Raw genomic sequence first — 18,180 nt, forward strand, 5'->3', positions numbered from 1 at the left:
GCTGCCCCAAGCAAGAGGGAGTCATACCTGGGGAAAAAGAGAAACCCACGATAGTCCGTTTCTGGGTCTTTGAATATCCTTTGTTTACCTAGGTAGTAGATCAGAGACACCCTTTGACAAGCAACACATCCAACTTCCTCAAGTTTGTTCCACCCTCTTTTACTACCACGCAAGTCTTCTACGCTTCCCTGAGAGACGTTCTTTGCACATCCTACAATGTCGCTTCTGAACCTCCCTGATGAGCTATTGCTCGACATTGCCGAGTTCATCGAGGCTGAGAAAGATCTTAACTCGTTCGTCCGCACTTGTGTTCGCCTCAACAACGTTCTTTCTGACTACCTCTATCTCAACAATGCCAGAAAGCACAATAGCTCGGCACTACACTGGGCGTCTAGTTATGGTATGATCGAAACCGCTAGAAAGTCAATCTGCCAGGGCGGAGACTTCAACACGACGTTTTATGAGAGCAGCTACAGACGCCCTCAGCAAGCACCAGGTTAGACGATTCTCTCCGAGCTGATATTTGGCCTTTGGACAAATCAAGGTCAACGTCTGTTTTTGCAGGATGAAGCTGATTGATCACAAAGTTGACGCCGGGCGAAATGACGAGACCTTCAGTGACAATTCTCTGGCTTTTATGGATGGTTTGATAGAACAGCGAGAAATCACTCCCTTAATGCAGGCAATGTTGCGGATGAATACCGGCTTCATCAAGATTCTCTTGGCTGCAGGCGCCGACCCCAATGCCAGAACCCCAGACCAGTTCACAGCGCTTCTTCTGCTTACAGGATGGCGACCTAACATGACCGCACTGAAGCTGTTGCTGGATCATGGCGCGGATCCTAATCTCACATGTCATGGATGTGCAGGGCCCATTGAGTTTGCAGTGTCGCACAATCAGGAAGACATGCTTAAGTTGCTGCTGGAGTAAGGCGCTAATAAACACGTTGTTGACGCCTGGGGTATGACACCACTGGAGGCAGCTATTGAGAACGGCCACACCAAGATTGCCAACCTGCTACAGGACTAGTTCCCTTTACAATGTTTTTCGGCAACCGGTACCCGGCGATGTTCGGTGACGAAGAAACATACTTACAATTCCCGGGCTTGATGTGATCTAAGCTCCCCCCTCCTTTGCAACTGATCCCTGATGCGTGTGAGGTGATAAATATTTGCAATCTCTATCGCGTTAAATCCCCCTGAAGCCGGAATACCTACGTGAAACCAATCAATGCCTGAGCAGATTGCCCCTGTCGGCATAGTTTGGGAGGAAGCTTCACTGGATAGCGAAAGGAATTGGCCAGTCATTTGAAAGCGTGGTAGAATTGGATGTGTAGCAAGGTTTAGGGTCGGGTCTCGCCATGGTCGCGTCGGTGCATGATTGATGCTTCCCACTGCAACTACTATGGTCATAGGGGAAATGGAAATAAGTGATCAACCAGATAGCTGAGAGAGACTCAGAAAGGCGCGAGTGTAATGGGCTTGCTCTTAGGTTTTGGAAAAGGTTCCTGGGCGCATAGCAGGGCCAAGCTGGGGCAAGGATCAAACGGTGATCAAACCATACTCTCCGTGGGGAAGGAAGAATGGCGCCACCCTCGATTCAACGTTCTTCCAGTTGCTCAGCTTGAATGAGAATCTAGGCTGGTCAGCACATACAGATAAACAGATCTCGAAGTGGAAAGTGCCTTACAGTTCAATTCAATGTCAAAAGTTGGGCCCTACAATGTAAGGGGGCAAACTTGGTCTCGCTCGACAAGGGGATGTTTTCCACTGTAGCGGTACTCATAGCCCCAACCCCAGAGCCTCCCCAACCGCCGATCTCGATCTTATGATCCCATCTTACTCCGACCGAGGTGGAAGAATCCTCAGCTTTTCATGTGAAGATGGGTACCATCATAATCAATAATCAGCGAGTCGAGATACCTGTTCACCCAGATCGGAGCACCAATTTAGTCATCCAGGATTTGCCCTGTCCCAGCAGCTCAACGGAAATCCCAACAAAATCCCGAGGAGTGTGGAATGATCGAGATTGACCACAGAGCACCTTCGTGATAAATTGTGGTTATGCCTGGTGGTTTCAAATGACCATGTGCTGATTTGATACTTTCGCTCAACTCACGCATTAACCCACAGGGTTAGTCGAGTATATCATCGCTCTGGGCCTCACGCTCATCGCCTCCGTATCGCACACGTTCGCCGTCCTACCGCATTGCGAGGCTGCTCACGCATCGATCACCCTTCCACAATGGCCGATACGAAGGCCGCGGACAAGCCTCCGCCTAATAGTGTATCTGGCTTAAAGCCGCACATCACCGAGCTGCCAATGACTTGGTCGAACTGGTACCAGCACGTCAATTGGTTAAACTGCTTCTTCGTTCTCTTCATCCCTTTCGTGGGATGTCTCGGTGCTGTCTGGACCCCGTTGCGTCTGTATACGGCGGTATTTGCGATCGTCTATTACTTCAATGCTGGCCTTGGGATAACCGCGGGTATGTTGCTCTCTATTAGAGGTGGCTTTTGCTAGAAGGTGAGGGATCACTGACCGAACGTTGCTAGGATATCACCGTCTATGGGCCCATTGTTGCTACAAGGCTACCCTACCGCTCCAAATATACCTCGCCCTTGCCGGAGCTGGCGCCGGCCAGGGTTCGATCCGATGGTGGTCACGAGGACATAGAGCTCATCACCGCTACACCGATACTGAGAAGGACCCATATTCTGTTCGAAAGGGGTTCTGGTACTCGCACATCGGGTGGATTGTGATGAAACAAAACTACAAGAAGGTCGGGCGGTCGGATGCGTCGGACCTTGACGCTGATCCCCTCGTTATCTGGCAGCATAAAAATTATATCAATACGGCGCTGTTCATGACCCTTATCTTCCCGACAGTGGTCTGTGGGCTGGGATGGGGCGACTGGCGTGGCGGGTTTATTTATGGTGGAATCCTCCGCGTGTTTTTCATCCAACAAGCGACAAACTGTGTGAACTCGCTGGCCCATTGGATAGGCGAGCAACCGTTTGATGACCGGAATTCGCCGCGAGACCATGTTATTACGGCCTTGGTGACTCTTGGCGAAGGTTATCACAACTTCCATCACGAGTTCCCGTCCGATTATCGTAATGCGATCGAATGGTGGCAATATGACCCGACGAAGTGGATGATTTGGCTTTGGAAACAGGTCGGGCTCGCGTACGATCTGAAGGAGTTTCGGGCAAACGAAATCGAGAAGGGAAGGCTGCAACAGATGCAGAAGAAGCTTGACATTCGCCGCGCCGCGCTAGATTGGGGTGTTCCACTGCAGGAATTGCCTGTGCTCAGCTGGGAGGAATTTGTTGCTGGTTCTGCCACTCGAGCTCTGGTTGTTATTGGAGGTGTTGTTCACGACGTCTCGGATTTCGTGAAGGAGCATCCCGGAGGTAAGGCGTTTATCTCGTCGGCAATTGGTAAAGATGCGACTGCAATGTTTAATGGCGGCGTATATCAGCATTCGAACGCCGCGCACAACCTGCTGTCGACGATGCGGGTGGGTGTGATTCGGGGTGGTTGCGAGGTTGAAATCTGGAAGGAAGGGAAGCAGCCATTGAAGACGATGGGCCTGCCGGAGATGGATCGTGCTGGAGAGCAAATAACGAAGAGAAATGTACATATTAGTCGTGGTTGAAGGTGCAGCAGAGTGAAAGAGTTGTGGTAGGGAGAGATTAAGGACTTAGCGGATTTCCGAAAATACAGCCATCTTCGTCCGTTTGCACACTCCTTTCTTCCACCTACCCACTTGCCACAATCTGGCGCCCCTGGACGTGAAAAAGCAGATAATTTCCCAGAGACTCGCAACATAGTCAGCTTTTGAGCAATTGATCACAGCCGCCGAAAGATGCTTTTTTGCTGATCATGCCCTCGTACGCATCTCGGCAACATCAATATTCAATCCATATACCTTTCAGCTACCGCAAGACACGCAGAGCGAGAAGAGAGCCGTGCTCTTCGCCGCCAGCGCGGAGAACAATGAATTTCCCACAGAGACAAGAAAACGTCAGGGGTAAATTTTGGAATATTTGAGATGAATCTTGGTGATGTATGGCAGCGGAGTCGCATCGCATTATTACGGAAGGGTTGGAGACAAGAATGATTTGCAGGGTCTCTGGCGACCAGGTACGACCTTTTCCCCTCCTTTTTTCATTAGTATTGTCAGCTGATCAAAGTTCGAACAGATCAAGGTCTGCAGAGACCCTTGAAGTGGCCGCGCGGGATGCGTTCAAATTCTGACGGACCCCGGATGATAGCCCCAATTCCCAAGCCGACGCCCGCAAAACTCCTCAATTCCCTCCTGACCTTTCCTATACGACGTCCTCATGGCTATCTATCCTTCAAAACGCCTGCGCGTGTTTGAGGCGGATGTTTGAATTATACTTGGGTATCAAGGAGGTTCTGGGAGAATTTGGAGCCTGTTCCGTCGAGTGACATTTGCCGTTTTCTCAGTAGAAAACCGTGGGAGCAAGAAAATGAAGTGGGAAAACGGTTATAACAGGGATGAAGGGCGAAAGCGCTCGCCATCGAGTTGTTTCATGGTCCTTTCACGTAAGACAATCTTCGACGGCCTGGAAGCCTCCTGGGCACTGGCTGAAGCGAAAGACTGCAGAAGATATTCCTATTTCTCTTTGCAATAAGTTAAGCACTAAAAAAGAAACCAATGATGCGTCGGCGATGACTGAGACGGTACGATGTCGGTAAGCAGCATGGGATCGAAAAACATAGACGAAGCTGACCAAAATACTTGAGCCAGCAGAGGAACTCCAAAATGAGTGGGTTGAATCCTACTTATCCGTCTTTTACGCCGCTACCACCGCTTGAGCCATTGTCTGTTTGCTCGGCGATCGTCGACGTAGCAATATCTTCGAAGCCACTAGAATCATCAGGCTCGTCCGACATTTTGAGGCAGAGGGGATCGCAAGACCTTGGGTCTCTCCGCACACGGCTCGAATGTCGAAAGAGTGTCCCATGTGGGGTTCGGGAAATACCCGTGGTTGCGCATCATCTTCCTATCGGCCGGAATTGCCATGAAAATATTAAGTAACGGAACCCCGGGTTCCTTATCTATATGTTGACACACTTATCAAGCCCCCTCTGATTGGAGTGGGGAAGCCGACGAACTAGGATGGAGATGCTGGCCTCTCAGAGCTGAGATCATGGTGCCCGGCGCTCAGTTTGACGTGGAAGCCTTTCTCAGGTGCGAGGCTCGCGTCGTACAATTCCGCAGTCTGCTTACTTACCTTCAGCTTCGATGCGGGGTTGTTGTGTTGAGCTGGCTTTATTTAATCCGTCTGACGTGCCTCATCCGTTCAGACGGTTGCGCATCTCATTGAAACCTTCAACGGCCGGAAATGTCAACATCATCAAATACAATCCGGGTTGCCGTCACCCAGGCAGAGCCGGTGTGGCTTGACCTTAACGCGACAGTTGAAAAGACGTGCTCGCTCATCGAAGAAGCCGCAAGCTCAGGCGCCCAGTTGATCTCCTTTCCCGAGTGCTGGATTCCAGGTTACCCGGCATGGATATGGTGAGTTACTCAGGATCGTCCCAGTCATTTTCATATCTAACAACGGTGGATAGGTCGCGCCCCGTCGACCCTCCTCTGACCACAGCCTACATGCGCAACTCGCTCAAGCTATCCTCCCCGCAAATGACCAAGATTCAAAATGCCGCCTCCCAGCACAAAATAATCGTTGTTCTCGGGTTCTCAGAAAATATTCACGACAGCCTCTATATCGCGCAAGCCATCATCAACGCCGACGGAGAGATCTTGACATCGCGAAAGAAGATTAAGGCGACGCACATGGAGCGAACCGTGTTCGGGGATTCGACTGGGGATTGCCTGAATGGTGTTGTTAAAACCTCAATTGGGAAGGTTGGGGCGCTGTCGTGCTGGGAACATATACAACCGCTGCTCAAGTACAGCAACTATGCGAAGCGCGAGCAGATTCATGTCGCCGCCTGGCCGCCCATCTTTTCGCATGCGCATGACGGGCCGAACAGTCTATACTCAATGTCGAAAGAAGGTATATTATTCTCATACAGTATTTTACCTAGGAGATTCGCTAACCAGACCCAACCCAGGCACAACCGCCATCTCCCAAACTTATGCTATCGAGTCCCAATCCTTCGTCCTCCACACTACGGCTGTACTCACACAGAAGGGAATCGAGCGGATGGGCACGGAGAATGGCGCGTTGATGCGGTCTCCCGGTGGCGGAAATTCAGCTGTCTTCGGGCCCGACGGACGGAAGCTTACGGAGGATATACCAGGGGACGAGGAGGGCATTCTGTATGCTGATATAGATTTTGAAGCAATATCCTTGTCTAAGGCTTTTGTCGATGTAGTCGGACACTACTCAAGGCCGGATTTACTTTGGCTAGGAGTTAAGGAAGGCGAGTCCAAACATGTTAGGACCGTCGATAAGTAGGTTTGGCTGGTACGAGGCATGATTAGAATGTTGATACTAAGTTTATTTTCCTAGCTAGTAAAGAATCAAAGCAAACAATGCCAAAGACCCTTCGTGTAATGGGACTATAAAATACCATGGTAATAGGCTCCATGCCATCGCAGCGTAAAGCAACAAAGAAGGAAATCGAGCATGGAGATGTTCGCCTGGTCGAACTCTACCAGTAAGGACCCAGTAATTCATTGTATCCAACCCAAACCCTTACGAATCGCCACAAGTGGAAGAGTCATTGTTCTCCTTCAGAAAAGTGGCTAGGGCGAGTAGTGGTTGCACAACTTCTTTAATTGCAGTGCGATCCTTTGCAGCGTCCTCCACTACAGTATCGAGTTTCTTCTCATTATCTTTGAGTTTCTCCTCATTATTTTGTTGCTCCGTGATAGTCTCATTGTAAAGGAGTTCCACAGTGTCGACGCGGCGCCGCAGCTGGTCGGTTACTGTGGTGAGCTTGTCCATTTTGCTCAACAGGAGTGTCTCTAGGCCATCAACGCGCTGGTAGAGCTGTTCGATCGTGCCAGTGGGATCGTTGGTGCGAGAGGCCGTGTGTTCTTCGGTAATACCAGCGACGCGGTTGACAGGAGCAACTCCCATGAGAATTCTGGTCATCTGCTGGATTGCTTGGGCGAGCTGGTTGCCGAGGAATTGTCCTTCCGCCGGAGGGCTCAACGCAGTGCCGGAGGCATGAGCTTCTTGAGCTTGGTTGTGAAGGTGAGCCCCGGATTCGGCCTCGCTGCCGTGGTCTGAGTCGCCCATAGCGGAGTTCGCGTCGGCCGCTTGATCGTCCTGCGACCCATCCGACCTAAGATCTCCGTACCAATCGTCATTCTCTTCCTCGATACCGGTCAATTCCATCTCCCCATTATCCTGAGAGACTGAATCCACACTAGCGCTTCGCTGCTGGGTTTGTCTCCAAGTTCGAGTCGTGGCCTGGGAGGCCGTGGTGCGAGGACGTGCCTGGCCCGCACTGGTGGTGGGTGGCGGGGTACGGGTGCGCGTAGTACGTGTCGCGTACGCTCTACGCCTACCCCGAAGGCCACGGCCAGCGTGGCGCTTTCTGAGTGATTCGTCCTTGTCTAGGCGATAGTATTGCGCAGCAATTGATGCAGAGGTTCGGTTGGGGAAAGGGTGGAGCTGATGTCAAGCGTGGAGAGTTAGTTAAAAGGTACTTGTACGAATTCAAGCACATTGTGGAATTGGAGGGGATAATATGCAGCCAGGGCGCCCACATACCTCGAGGAATTCGCGCCACGAGAGGTCAGGGCATTCGCGCCGCTGCTTTAGCAGGCGTTTCTTCTCTTGGAACGTCCAGCGCTCAAGGCCAGCTTTTGATGCTGTCTTCGATGGCATTGTCAGAGTTCTTGAATCACGTGCTGGCTATCCTTAACCTGTTTGAAGAGAGACTGCGTAGCGAAACCAAAAAAGCTGTTGGAAATGATAGGAAGATGGACGGAGGTTGATAGAGAGCGAAGGTTGGTTTGGATGACTCCATTGCTTCTTGCAATAGCGAGGATGTTGTTATAGTGAATGAAATGGTTGGAGGGTTGGAGTAGTGAATGCGCTTGGGCAGGTAAATGACACGGGCGTTGTAAGCCAGGGATTTCCCGATCAGACCAACGGACACGTACAGCCCGGACTAAGCAAGTCCGAGACAGAAGGGTTAGGAAAGAATTAGCCCTTTTGGCCATGTACATACTATATACTGTAGGGAGCTCCAGGTTCGTGGGGTCGGTTACGGATCTTGGCCTCGCATGGGACTGGACCTACTTTGCTAGGGGGCAGAACCTGAAAAAGAAGATAGTCAATTCGAGAGTCAAGTTGGGCTAGCAGGTGCGGTATGTTTAGTATGAAGTTAAGAGGAAGTTATTCTTTTCTATTTAGAGTACAAGAAATTACAGACGCCTAGAAATTGACCTCGGAACATCTTCCTCTATGGTTATAACTTCGATATTGTAAGAAGGCAGAGCTGCCGACTATTTCGGTGAGATCCGAGATCCACGATTGCAGACCCGCGACGATATGGCATTAAACGACGCTGTCCTGACTCCTTAAAGTCGCGACCCGGAAGAGCCAAATCAGCGACGCTTGGAGCCTGCCATGCCTCTGAAGGCCTCTGGACGCTGGTAGCGGAACTGACATTTCTCCTCCGGGATTCTCAGTTCCCCATCAAACGCCCCAGATCTTGTATCACTGCCAGCGAAGCGGGCGTTGGTCTCGTGGAATAGTCGACCGCTCATTCACGAAAGTTTCAGGGAATTAAGTCAATGGCCAAAGGACCACTGCCTAACGAGACGAGCGTCTGATCCCGAGACCAGTGGCGAGCCTTCAACATCGTTTGCGGTAGTGACACAGTCTGCATCGATCATCTAGACAAACTGCCCTCCATCGAGGCGTGTCCTTGTCCAGTTGAATTAGAATCTCCTTATCCGTGGACCTTTCGTTGTGCCGAAATACGTTGCTGGCGCGTACCAGCCATCGCCCAACGAACCGAGCGTGATCTTGTGGTTCGACGTTCTGTGCCCTTCTAATACAAATATCCGGAGGGTTGATGTCAAAAAGTAGGTCCCCCCCAAGGCTTTCTGCTCCTCTTGAGGCTCGTCACCACGGGCACTCTCCGCGGTCCCACTAAAGTCTGGCTGCTTTCCATTTGGGTCCCTCGCGGCACCATGGCTTTGACTGTACGGTCTGGTAGACGCCTATTGTATTGCTACATAGCACAATTTAATAGCTGCAGAGAAACTGGTTTGGCACGGCCAAAGATCTTGAAAGTGTTCTGACTTACTTAAAAAGCACTGTTGTAGAGGAGCACCGGCCGCTTCCCTCTCTCCGCGCAAATTAATCGTTCTTGGGGACTTCTTGCGCCATGCCAAACTGACGCAGTGGACACGAGCGACTAATTAAGAAGGAAGTCGCGTCTTCGAAGGTGGAGAGGTAGCGAAGACGAGAACGTTGAAAGTTGTGGAGTTGGGGATATCATGGGTTGCAGCTGGGAGGAAATGCCGTTGCAGTCAGACTGCAGGGATCGATCCATGTGTACTACAGGCTGTGCTGCTGGACTTGGCCAGCCGAATGTCGCACAGCTTGTCCACCAGCCACTGTGCGGGCTGGTACACAGCAATCTCTGCCGTATTAGATAGCTGCTTTGGGCGCTGCGTAGAAATTAAGAACCGATTGAGGCGGTTCCTACGTCAGGCTGTAATGGGATGTGTTGGTAACAAAGAGCCATTATGCATTGCGCTGGGTAAAAACAAGAGGTATTGATCCAAAGTTCACGACTGCTAGGTACATAAGGGTGAACGCCATGTGAGAGAAGGAGCATCGTCTGTTTGAAAAGCTAGACCGGGTTTGATAACCAGATTTCCCACGACTGACCCTGGCATCCAGACGGTGGACTGCAGAGGTGTTGGGATCCATCAAAATTATGGAACAACTTGTAGATAAGATAAATGAAATGCAAGAAGCTGTTTCCATCACGAAGGTACCAGTAAAAGTCATCTCGGAGGGCACCAGGTCCGCATCAGTTCGTACTGGGCGCAGGGGAGTCATTGTTTTTTGACACTTGTCCTCCAAGCGAGACCCTATTGGCGACGCTAAATTCGCCTATGTACTGCAGGAGTTGTCGCATATTCGCGTGGTTACTAGCGACGTTTTCTGCGAGAGTCTTGATTGCGACGTCTTGGGACTGCACCGTAGATTGCAAACCCTTTATAATGGAGTCCTTGTACGCTGCAGCGCTTTGTAGGCCCTTGATTACATCCTCGAGCTTTCCCAATTGTTTAATTGCGTCACGATACACCCCTTCAACCTCGTCCATTTTGCCGTCGTGTTGCGCAGTCTTCGTCTCCAGGCGTTCTACTCGCGATGAATCATCCACTTTCGAGGCATAACATTCGTAGATGTTAAAGAAGCTCTGAGCTAGGAAATCAGAGGGCCGCTGCTGGGTTGTCGCGGCTTGTTGGGCCGGACCAAAAGTAGATGGAGTCGAACGGGAGACAACGTGTGCTTTGGTGACCAGCTCGGTCCGACTGCCTTGCGTGAGGCCAGAAGCATTGCGTGGGCGTCTCGTGGGCATCATGCCTTCATCCCCGTTGGCTCCTAGAGCATTTGCGTCTGGCATGTCATCGTCTGCCTCTTCTGCTGAGCCTGCATCCGCACCTGTCTCGTCCACAGGTTCGACTTCGTCATCAGATGCTGTGCCATCTTCGTCCGATTCTTCACGGTGCCTTGTCTTCTGTGCCTTTGAGACTCGTCGAGGGCGCGATCTCAAGTATTGCTTGTTGATAGACCAGGTTGGGTCGTTGTTTGCCGACGCAGCGGTCTTAGCCTTGGTGCGCTTGCGTGGCTTCCGCCGGATAGCCTGCCGTTCCTTCAGATTCTCTGTTTTGGCAATATCGAACCATTTCGCTTGTACGGCATGTAAAGTTCTTCCAGGGAAAGGAAACTGCTGGAAATTGCAAAAGTATATGTTAGTTAGGTAGGTAGACCACTGATACTGTATGCGACAACCGTGCAAGAGGGTTCAATATGACAAGTTCGGCAAGAGAACATAGAGGAACACAGGGAGACTTACTTCGACAAACTGGGCCCATGGCATATTGGGACATTCTTTGCGAAGTACGACGAGCCGCTTCTTCTCCTCAGTAGGCCAGGTGCAGTTGGCAGGCATTGTGCAAGATCTATCGGAATATGGGAAGCGTTTGGAGAAGATGAACTTTGAGAAGCTGAAAGCTGAAAGGTGGGAGCTGTTGTTGACTTTGATGGCAGCCGATTCGTACGATTAAAAGCTCAGGTGTTAACGGTAAAGCTTGGGTTCGGCTAGATTGTGGTCGAAGGAAGGACAGAAAAAAAGGACAGGATGCGGGGATGGACAAGCAGACAAAACGACAGAAACGGGCATTGGAGTTAATGCTATGCTGGTGGATCAGAGGGGCCTTGGTCTTGAGTGGGCGCGTGATCTTGTTGAAAACCTCTGAATGGCCGCAATAGCAAGAGTCAATAGCAGTTACCGCAACAATATTACTAGCATTGCCACGTGGAATATTCACTCCGGGAATCAGGCACTGTGTGCGCTTTTAGTAGTTGTAAATAATCGAGCTCCTCTATGCGAACTGCAGAGACAGGGGCTTACGGTTCTGCAGCCCCAAGTCTTGGGAATTTCCCGGCAATGGCCTCTACCAGGTAATATGGTTGGTAAGGACGTTTTCTCGGCAGCAAACAGTATAGAAGATTTATTGAATTCAAAGCACGACTAGATAAAATATATTGCAAGATCATTGAATTGAGAAACATGATGTCAACGGTGCATAAGGTCAAGGTGCTATATTCAATCGCTGAGGGGAAAATTGGGCATAGGAATACCCCAGGTGCCTTAGAAAACGTACGGTCGAATCGAGTTCCAAGCGCTCAATAGCCCAAGGCCTGTCGCAGCGCCAATGAGGCGACAATCGATGTATGCAAGAATATGGCATAAATTGAAGCAAAACACCCGACGAGTGCCAATTAGTTCAAGATGCGATGATATAAGGAACAATTAGTTGAGGATAGCTCCAGTGTGAGAGCACTGCGGCTAGATGCCGCCTGCTCGGACGACCGACGGGTCAATGCTCGGGGGAGAGAAAGGACGGCATCATGCTAGACGCACGGCCTGCACCAGTATCACGCACCCTGGCCTCGTCCCTAGTAGGTGTCGAAAAAGGAGTCGCACGTTGAGCGGCCGCATTTGGAGTAGGAGGATATTCGACCTGCCTGGTGCCCGACATCATAGTCACGAAATCACAGACACGCATGTTCTTGACGCAGCCCATCACGGCATCCGTCTCCTGGAGCCGGTCATGTAGCGCAGCGATCTGCTTTTCGCAGGCATTGAGCTGATCCTCGAGATCTTCGCGATCGGTTGCGGACCTGTGAAAACAAGTTTCCAAATCTTCGACACGGCGTTTTATTTGGACGTTCTCCTTTTCGAGCCTTTCGATGCGCTTGATGTACTCGTCGTCCGCCGGTTGGACTGCCGTGTCTCTTGCCGCTCGCTCGGCGGCTGGTGCCAAAAGCGGCTCCGCGGATGATGGCTTTTTGGAAGAAAGAGGTGGACTCAGGGGCAGAGCAGGACCTTGGCTAAGGCCTAGACCTCCTGTATGAAGACGACTCATATCCAGTATGAGAGGCGAAGCCATCGTGTTCGCGAACGCGGACGCAAAAAGCCCGGTCGTCTTGTCTGGTGTCTGGGGCGGGGCTTGCACTATGCTATCAGCGATTTGAACTTGGTGGGTGACTTGAGGTGGTGGGCTTGTAGAGATCAAAGCGAGTTGAACACCCGTATCTCCTGCTTCGAGTTGCCCGGAGGTTTGAGGGTCAGATTCGTGTTGCGAGGGCTGCGTTTGTGGAGCACGAGTTGGAAACATCTTAGATATCACCTTGGTTCTTGGCAGTGCGGCGGAAGTCGTAGAGTGGACTGCGAAAGCTTCGGAAGCTGCGTGAGTCGCCGTGCTTGCTATAATTGTTTCAATAGCAGGGAGAATCTGCTCCGCTCCAGGCCGCTTGTCCGACTTAATCTGCGTAAGTCATCAGTAGGTGCACCGAGCTGGAAGTGAGAAGGGGTAAAAGCAAACTCACAGGGCCCACCTTCCCATCGAACCCAATATCGCCACCATCTTCGTCCGTCTCAGTCTCATTGTCATTCTCCGTCTCCTTAGTTCCCTGCTCGGGGGTTCTAGCAGCCTGGGCAGCATTGATGTTCATTCCGTTATCGTGAACCAAGCTGCCATCGACGATTGTCTTCGTGGCGACGCTTTGCGTATTATTGCCCGAACCCCCTGCGGCATCCTGTTTATTGGCGTCATTCTTGACACCGCCATCCCCGGTAGTTATTCCCCGGACCTTTCGTGAACGGCCGCGTCTGAGCTTGCGAGGCCTGCTCGCTTCTGCTTTTCCGTCTTCCGTAGTGGCCCGCTTAGCAGAGCCGGCGGCCTTGCTCTCCTTCCCTTCCTCCATGTCCGTCTTTGTCATCTCGGAGGGGCGCTGATTGACGGCTTTGTTGTAGGCGTGGATCAAAGAGCGTTTAGATCGGTTGGGGAAAGGATGGGCCTATTTTGAATGTCATATAGGTTAGTCAAATCCCAAATCCGTATAAGGTGGACAAAGTCAAGTGAAATTAGAGGTCTATGGACGGGGTCTGATCAGGATAGGAACTTGGCGGGTCAACCGTTCTGGGAGTCTTCAGAGAACAAAGAGGAAGGACAGCGACCGACTGACCATCTCAAACTGCTCCCAGGTAATGTCGCTATTTTGGTCGCGTAGAAGTACCAGGCGATGGATCTCCTCTTGGGCCCAGTGGACCCGTTTGTCCTTCTTCGCCTTTGGCTCACTCATGTCAACTGTTTCGCAGTGAAGGGGAGGCATTAAGAGGGGAATAAGTTGGCAGAGGTATATAATGGAATGATTAAGCGATGGGAAAAGATACCGGGATATGTTGTAATGGGTTTTGGGAAGAATGATAACTGTGTGTCGTGGTTGAAAGATGCGTTGCTTCAGGTTGGAGTGGAGGTGATGGGTGAGCTGAACGTAGTGCGGATGGTTGAGGAAGTAAGGTACACCACACAGAAATGGAACTTCTACGGCAGTTGAAGGACAAGAGTCAGCGGCTGTAAAGAGAACGCAGTGTACTAAATTGACCTAAACTACTTAAAGATACACAAGAAGAGAACATATGCAGCTAACAATGATAGCCATCCAAACTCCTGCTCTTGAAAATCGACTTGCAAAAAGGTTTTTCTGTGATGTCAATGTCCAATGAGCACATAGGCAACCCAAAAATGTAGCAATAGATCCTGAATCTACTATGCCAATGAAAGATTTCGAAGTGATGGCGACCCCAAAAGCCGAGACGGACACCTGAAGCATGAAACCACGAAAAGAAGAAAAGCGCATCACGCGTCCAAGAAAAATCCTCATCCAAAGACCTCGATTGCGCCTTAAGCCTTCCAAGGGCGCTGCGCCAACCACTAAAACTCGCTCCCACTGCTTCGACCCCACGGTGGATTTCAGCAATGTTCCGAGTATCAGTGATGGTGTCATGGGAGAGTTGGGCCCTAGCATGAGCGTCCGCAGCCTCTTCGTCCTCTAGGTTACGCTGCTCTTCTTGGAGTTCCGCGGCGGCATCTTCTGGGTCCTGTTCATCGACGTAGTGGACGTCCCGTGGAGGGTAAATCGGGTCGTCGGGTGATGAGGGGGCATCCGAACGACGCTCGCGTTGTTGAGAAGCTAATTCGTGCTCTTCAGTTGCTTCGATGGTTGCCGGTAGAGAATAGAAAAGGCGGTTTATAGGAAAGGGCAGGGCAGTAGGGTCGTTGTACTGTTCTTCGAGTTCGATTTGTTCATCCGCTGCAATCTGTGGATGGGCGGCATGGGAAGGGTCGGCCACAGGCGAGGGCAGGGCCGAATGCTCGCGCCGCTCCTCCAATGCGATTTGGCCATGCGCTGCGATTTGTGAATGAGCGGTATGGGAGGACTCGGCTCCAACAGCAGGCGCTTGGGCGGTAGGTGTTGGGGGAATAGGGTGGTTCCTATAGGCTGTCCAGCCGGACGAATGTATAGTATAGCGGGACTCGGACCTGTCAGCAAGTGGAGCTTGAACGAGAGGAAGAATAAGAAAAGCAAAAACGGAAAAGCGAAGTGAGTACTTACTGGGCCGTCTTCGAGACCTGTCTAGGGGCTATCGGGCTCTACTTCGTTGTCCCCATATTCAGCATCATTGTTATCCTCACCGCTCTGTTGGTTGGCAGTGCGGTGGTTGACCGATGCACCGATGCCACGATTGACCCGGGCAGGGACGATATCGTTATCGCCAGTAATGACAATAGGGTTTTGTTGGTTGCCGGTCGGGAGTTGAGTAGGCGGACTGGGCATAGGAGAGAAAGACACTGGGTTTGAAGGGAGAGCATGAAGATTCATGGGGCCGAAACTCAAAGTAGGACGGTCCGTCATAAGGATGGGTCGAGGGCTCGCCACTACCACATTTCCCTGCGGCTGGGTTCCCTGGGCTTGTTCGTTTGGAGAAGGTTCAGCCGTAAAGGCTTGAATCCAGCGACGCGAGTGCTCGGCTTCGAAGAACTCTCGAGCACGCATGACAATTGAGAAACGACTTCTGATTGCGTCGAGGGTTCGATTGGGAAATCGGTGGCCGTGTTCCTTTGAGAAGAGAGGGTAGAGTTAGCCGAGAATCTAGGGACACTAATGGCGTGATTTTGTCGCAAGAACAAGTAGCAGCACATGCGGAAAGATGTAATGCATGTGGGCAGAAGAAACTACCTCGTAAAAGTCCAGCCAGGTTTGACGCGGATTCTGGTGGCGAAGATAGATTAGAAGGTCGATTTCTTCCTTGTCCCATCTACGGGCGCGCGAGACCTTTCGGGGGTCGCCATCTTGGACCAGACAAACACGAACAGCTGAGACCTGAACAGGTATAGTCGACAGAGAAGGGCGTTATAATGGAGAGGAGCAGGGGGCTGAAGAAGGGTCATTTGCAGAGGCCTCAAGGCCGAATTTATAACTAGGAGAGAGAAGCTAGCCCAGTAGGGATGCGCATTCATCCACATCATGGTTCTCCCAGTGAGGAAGAGAATTTTCTCCCCAGAGGAATAACGAGCTTGTTCTAGTTGAAAGGATCTAGTAAATAATATCTGTGCCTTTTACACAACCTACATAGAGTCTCATGATCAGTTTTAAGGTTATTCTGTGCTGCAGGCCTAGTTTCGGCAGGAGCCGTGCACTACCAATAACTGCAGTGACTCAGGGACCAATGCTATGTGCAGGCATATTCCAGTGTAAAGGGCAACAAATATGATACAATACAACAGCAATCTGCTAACAATTTGTTTTATGGCAGTATATGATCATACTTGCGTAGGATGTTGATATAATTTCTCAGGACGCCACTGGCATGTGCTGCTAGAAACCTGTTTACAATCTGCTGGAGTCGGGCTTTGCCTTGATAGCAGGAGTAACCACTTATAACTTGAAAATAATAAGAATATGCCGTGTGAGCCTCTGATCAAACGGACAATTCTCCACTATGACGAAGAAACTATCTAGTGATCATGAAAAACAATTTGATGGGAAGTACGAATAAAGCGGCAATTCTCAGCGTGACTATGTCGGGCTGCTGAGAGCCCTGATGCCGTCAACCCCCCTCAGTGTCCTCCCCACGAGTAGAGCTACTTGCCTCTCGAGCCCGATCCATTGCGTTCCACAGTTCGTGGACGATATTCACAAGCTCCTTATCAGAGCTGGACAACCGAAGGGTCCCAGTGATATGTACATATACTCGAGAGATACGTCCCTTTACCTTAAGCATGCGGGCCCTGCAGTGTCTTGCTTGATTCAATATCGCGAGAAGCTGATTCTCCGCATATCATGTTCCGATAGATGATACATCATAACATCCATGACTAATGGTAGATCGTCGGGAACCTGCTCGAGGTTTAGATTTTTCGAAAGGCGGCAAAGATCAGCGCGGCTCATGCGTGGCCGGTCCGGTAATAGAGGTTGACAAAAGGACGTGATCAGTCGAGTCCAATCATGGAGTTTGTCGTCCGCAAGCCGGTCTCCCATTTGGGACAACAGGGTTTGCCCGAGAGGAGGGAGGTTTTGCGTTGCATCACTTGGTGCACTTACTCCTTGCTGATGTCCGTGACCTGATTGCTGCCGCAGAGATTCACCTTGAGACAATGTCGGCCCGGATTGGTGGTTCAGAGCCAACATTTTCAGTAGTTGCGCATGACCCTTGTGTGTAGTTTCTTGCGGTGAACATTGGGTTTCTCCTGCCTAGTGCTGGAAACTGCCAATTGGGCTGACTGATACTGGGCTCTGTTCGGAGGCGGTCGACTGTGGAACATCGCTCGAGCTCCGCTCCTTGCTGAAGACATTTTCGTTGCTGATGGAGTCGATACCTGAGCATGACAGGGTAACGACGAATGTCCTTGAAGACTAGTCCGTAGCTTCGAAGTCTGTATTTTGGGCAAAGGTGCGTTTCCATCCCCCGTCCCTAATCTGTCAGCCCAGGTCGCATGCATTTGACCAATCTGAGCATATCTCCGGAGTGCTTTCGCCAAAGGGGAATTGTATGCCTTGTTCATACTCGGCGTACCCACATTCAATTGAATGCTGCTACCACCTGGAGCTTCATCCTTAGGAGTAGTTGGACCCGTTTCATCATCACTAGGCTCCGATCTCGCGGGTTCATGCTTGGATAATGCCCCAGAGGCAACAATCGAGCGTTGCACTTGCACTTTATCAGTCGAGTCTGATGTCCTCATAAAACGCTGATTTCCAAGGAAAGGAGACTGCTGTTGGGGAACGTATGACGGGGCCACCGGTGCAGTGTACAGGTCGCCAGGTCGTCGTTGACTGGAGTTGCGCTTGAGAAGATAGATAGTTAGCTAGAGACGACAAGTAGAAACCAAAAACTCAATCGCAATTACCATGGGAACAGGCGGATCGGGCATCACCTCTCTGATGGAGCTGGATGTATTAGACAGTCGATTATCCTCGCCACCATGTGCGTGCTTTGTTGATGGCGCCCTTGTGACTGTCTGTGGATCTGTGGCTCGAAATCCTTGATGATCGATGTTCTCGACTGCGTCCGCCAATCCATGGCTTTGTCCTTGACCATCGCGATTCGTATCAACAGCAAGG

At 51.0% G+C, this 18,180-nt stretch overlaps 6 protein-coding genes across 6 annotated transcripts; 4 read left to right on the forward strand and 2 right to left on the reverse strand.

Annotated features, from left to right (window-relative positions):
* Nucleotides 1-216: 216 nt before the first annotated feature.
* On the forward strand, nt 217-931 carry BDW74DRAFT_172863 (ankyrin repeat domain-containing protein; the record flags this gene model as incomplete). The annotated part of the gene is made up of 2 exons (XM_073727678.1): nt 217-496; nt 588-931. The coding sequence occupies 2 exons, from the start codon at nt 217-219 to the stop codon at nt 929-931; spliced, it is 624 nt and encodes a 207-aa protein (XP_073590126.1).
* A 1,108-nt stretch (nt 932-2,039) lies between these two features.
* Nucleotides 2,040-3,776, forward strand: BDW74DRAFT_8000 (acyl-CoA desaturase). Its single transcript, XM_073733766.1, has 2 exons — nt 2,040-2,489; nt 2,557-3,776. The coding sequence occupies exons 1-2, from the start codon at nt 2,246-2,248 to the stop codon at nt 3,660-3,662; spliced, it is 1,350 nt and encodes a 449-aa protein (XP_073590127.1). The 5' UTR covers nt 2,040-2,245; the 3' UTR covers nt 3,663-3,776.
* Nucleotides 3,777-4,340: 564 nt separating this feature from the next.
* Nucleotides 4,341-5,201, forward strand: BDW74DRAFT_8070 (uncharacterized protein). Its single transcript, XM_073733789.1, has 2 exons — nt 4,341-4,725; nt 4,778-5,201. Exons 1-2 carry the CDS (start codon nt 4,529-4,531, stop codon nt 5,070-5,072), a joined length of 492 nt encoding a protein of 163 aa, XP_073590128.1. The 5' UTR covers nt 4,341-4,528; the 3' UTR covers nt 5,073-5,201.
* A 178-nt stretch (nt 5,202-5,379) lies between these two features.
* BDW74DRAFT_172865 (carbon-nitrogen hydrolase family protein) lies at nt 5,380-6,459 on the forward strand (the record flags this gene model as incomplete). The annotated part of the gene is made up of 3 exons (XM_073727679.1): nt 5,380-5,555; nt 5,609-6,054; nt 6,113-6,459. 3 exons carry the CDS (start codon nt 5,380-5,382, stop codon nt 6,457-6,459), a joined length of 969 nt encoding a protein of 322 aa, XP_073590129.1.
* A 71-nt stretch (nt 6,460-6,530) lies between these two features.
* Nucleotides 6,531-7,394, reverse strand: BDW74DRAFT_142862 (uncharacterized protein). The gene has a single exon (XM_073722785.1). It carries the CDS (start codon nt 7,345-7,347, stop codon nt 6,700-6,702), a length of 648 nt encoding a protein of 215 aa, XP_073590130.1. The 5' UTR covers nt 7,348-7,394; the 3' UTR covers nt 6,531-6,699.
* A 2,615-nt stretch (nt 7,395-10,009) lies between these two features.
* BDW74DRAFT_172867 (uncharacterized protein) lies at nt 10,010-11,158 on the reverse strand (the record flags this gene model as incomplete). Its single annotated transcript, XM_073727680.1, has 2 exons — nt 10,010-10,933; nt 11,063-11,158. 2 exons carry the CDS (start codon nt 11,156-11,158, stop codon nt 10,010-10,012), a joined length of 1,020 nt encoding a protein of 339 aa, XP_073590131.1.
* Between the last annotated feature and the right edge of the window lie 7,022 nt (nt 11,159-18,180).

This window comes from Aspergillus multicolor (assembly GCF_047715735.1).
Source record: "Aspergillus multicolor strain CBS 133.54 unplaced genomic scaffold BDW74scaffold_1, whole genome shotgun sequence".
NCBI classification, from domain to species: domain Eukaryota; kingdom Fungi; phylum Ascomycota; class Eurotiomycetes; order Eurotiales; family Aspergillaceae; genus Aspergillus; species Aspergillus multicolor.

Bases quoted from the DNA above. Each gene is read 5' to 3' on its own strand.
- BDW74DRAFT_8000 (XM_073733766.1), top strand. From the start codon at position 2,246: ATGGCCGATACGAAGGCCGCGGACAAGCCTCCGCCTAATAGTGTATCT. The intron at 2,490-2,556 runs GTATGTTGCTCT...GAACGTTGCTAG, and splicing joins TGGCCTTGGGATAACCGCGG to GATATCACCGTCTATGGGCC.
- BDW74DRAFT_8070 (XM_073733789.1), top strand. From the start codon at position 4,529: ATGAAGGGCGAAAGCGCTCGCCATCGAGTTGTTTCATGGTCCTTTCAC. The intron at 4,726-4,777 runs GTAAGCAGCATG...AAAATACTTGAG, and splicing joins ACTGAGACGGTACGATGTCG to CCAGCAGAGGAACTCCAAAA.
- BDW74DRAFT_142862 (XM_073722785.1), bottom strand. From the start codon at position 7,347: ATGGAATTGACCGGTATCGAGGAAGAGAATGACGATTGGTACGGAGAT.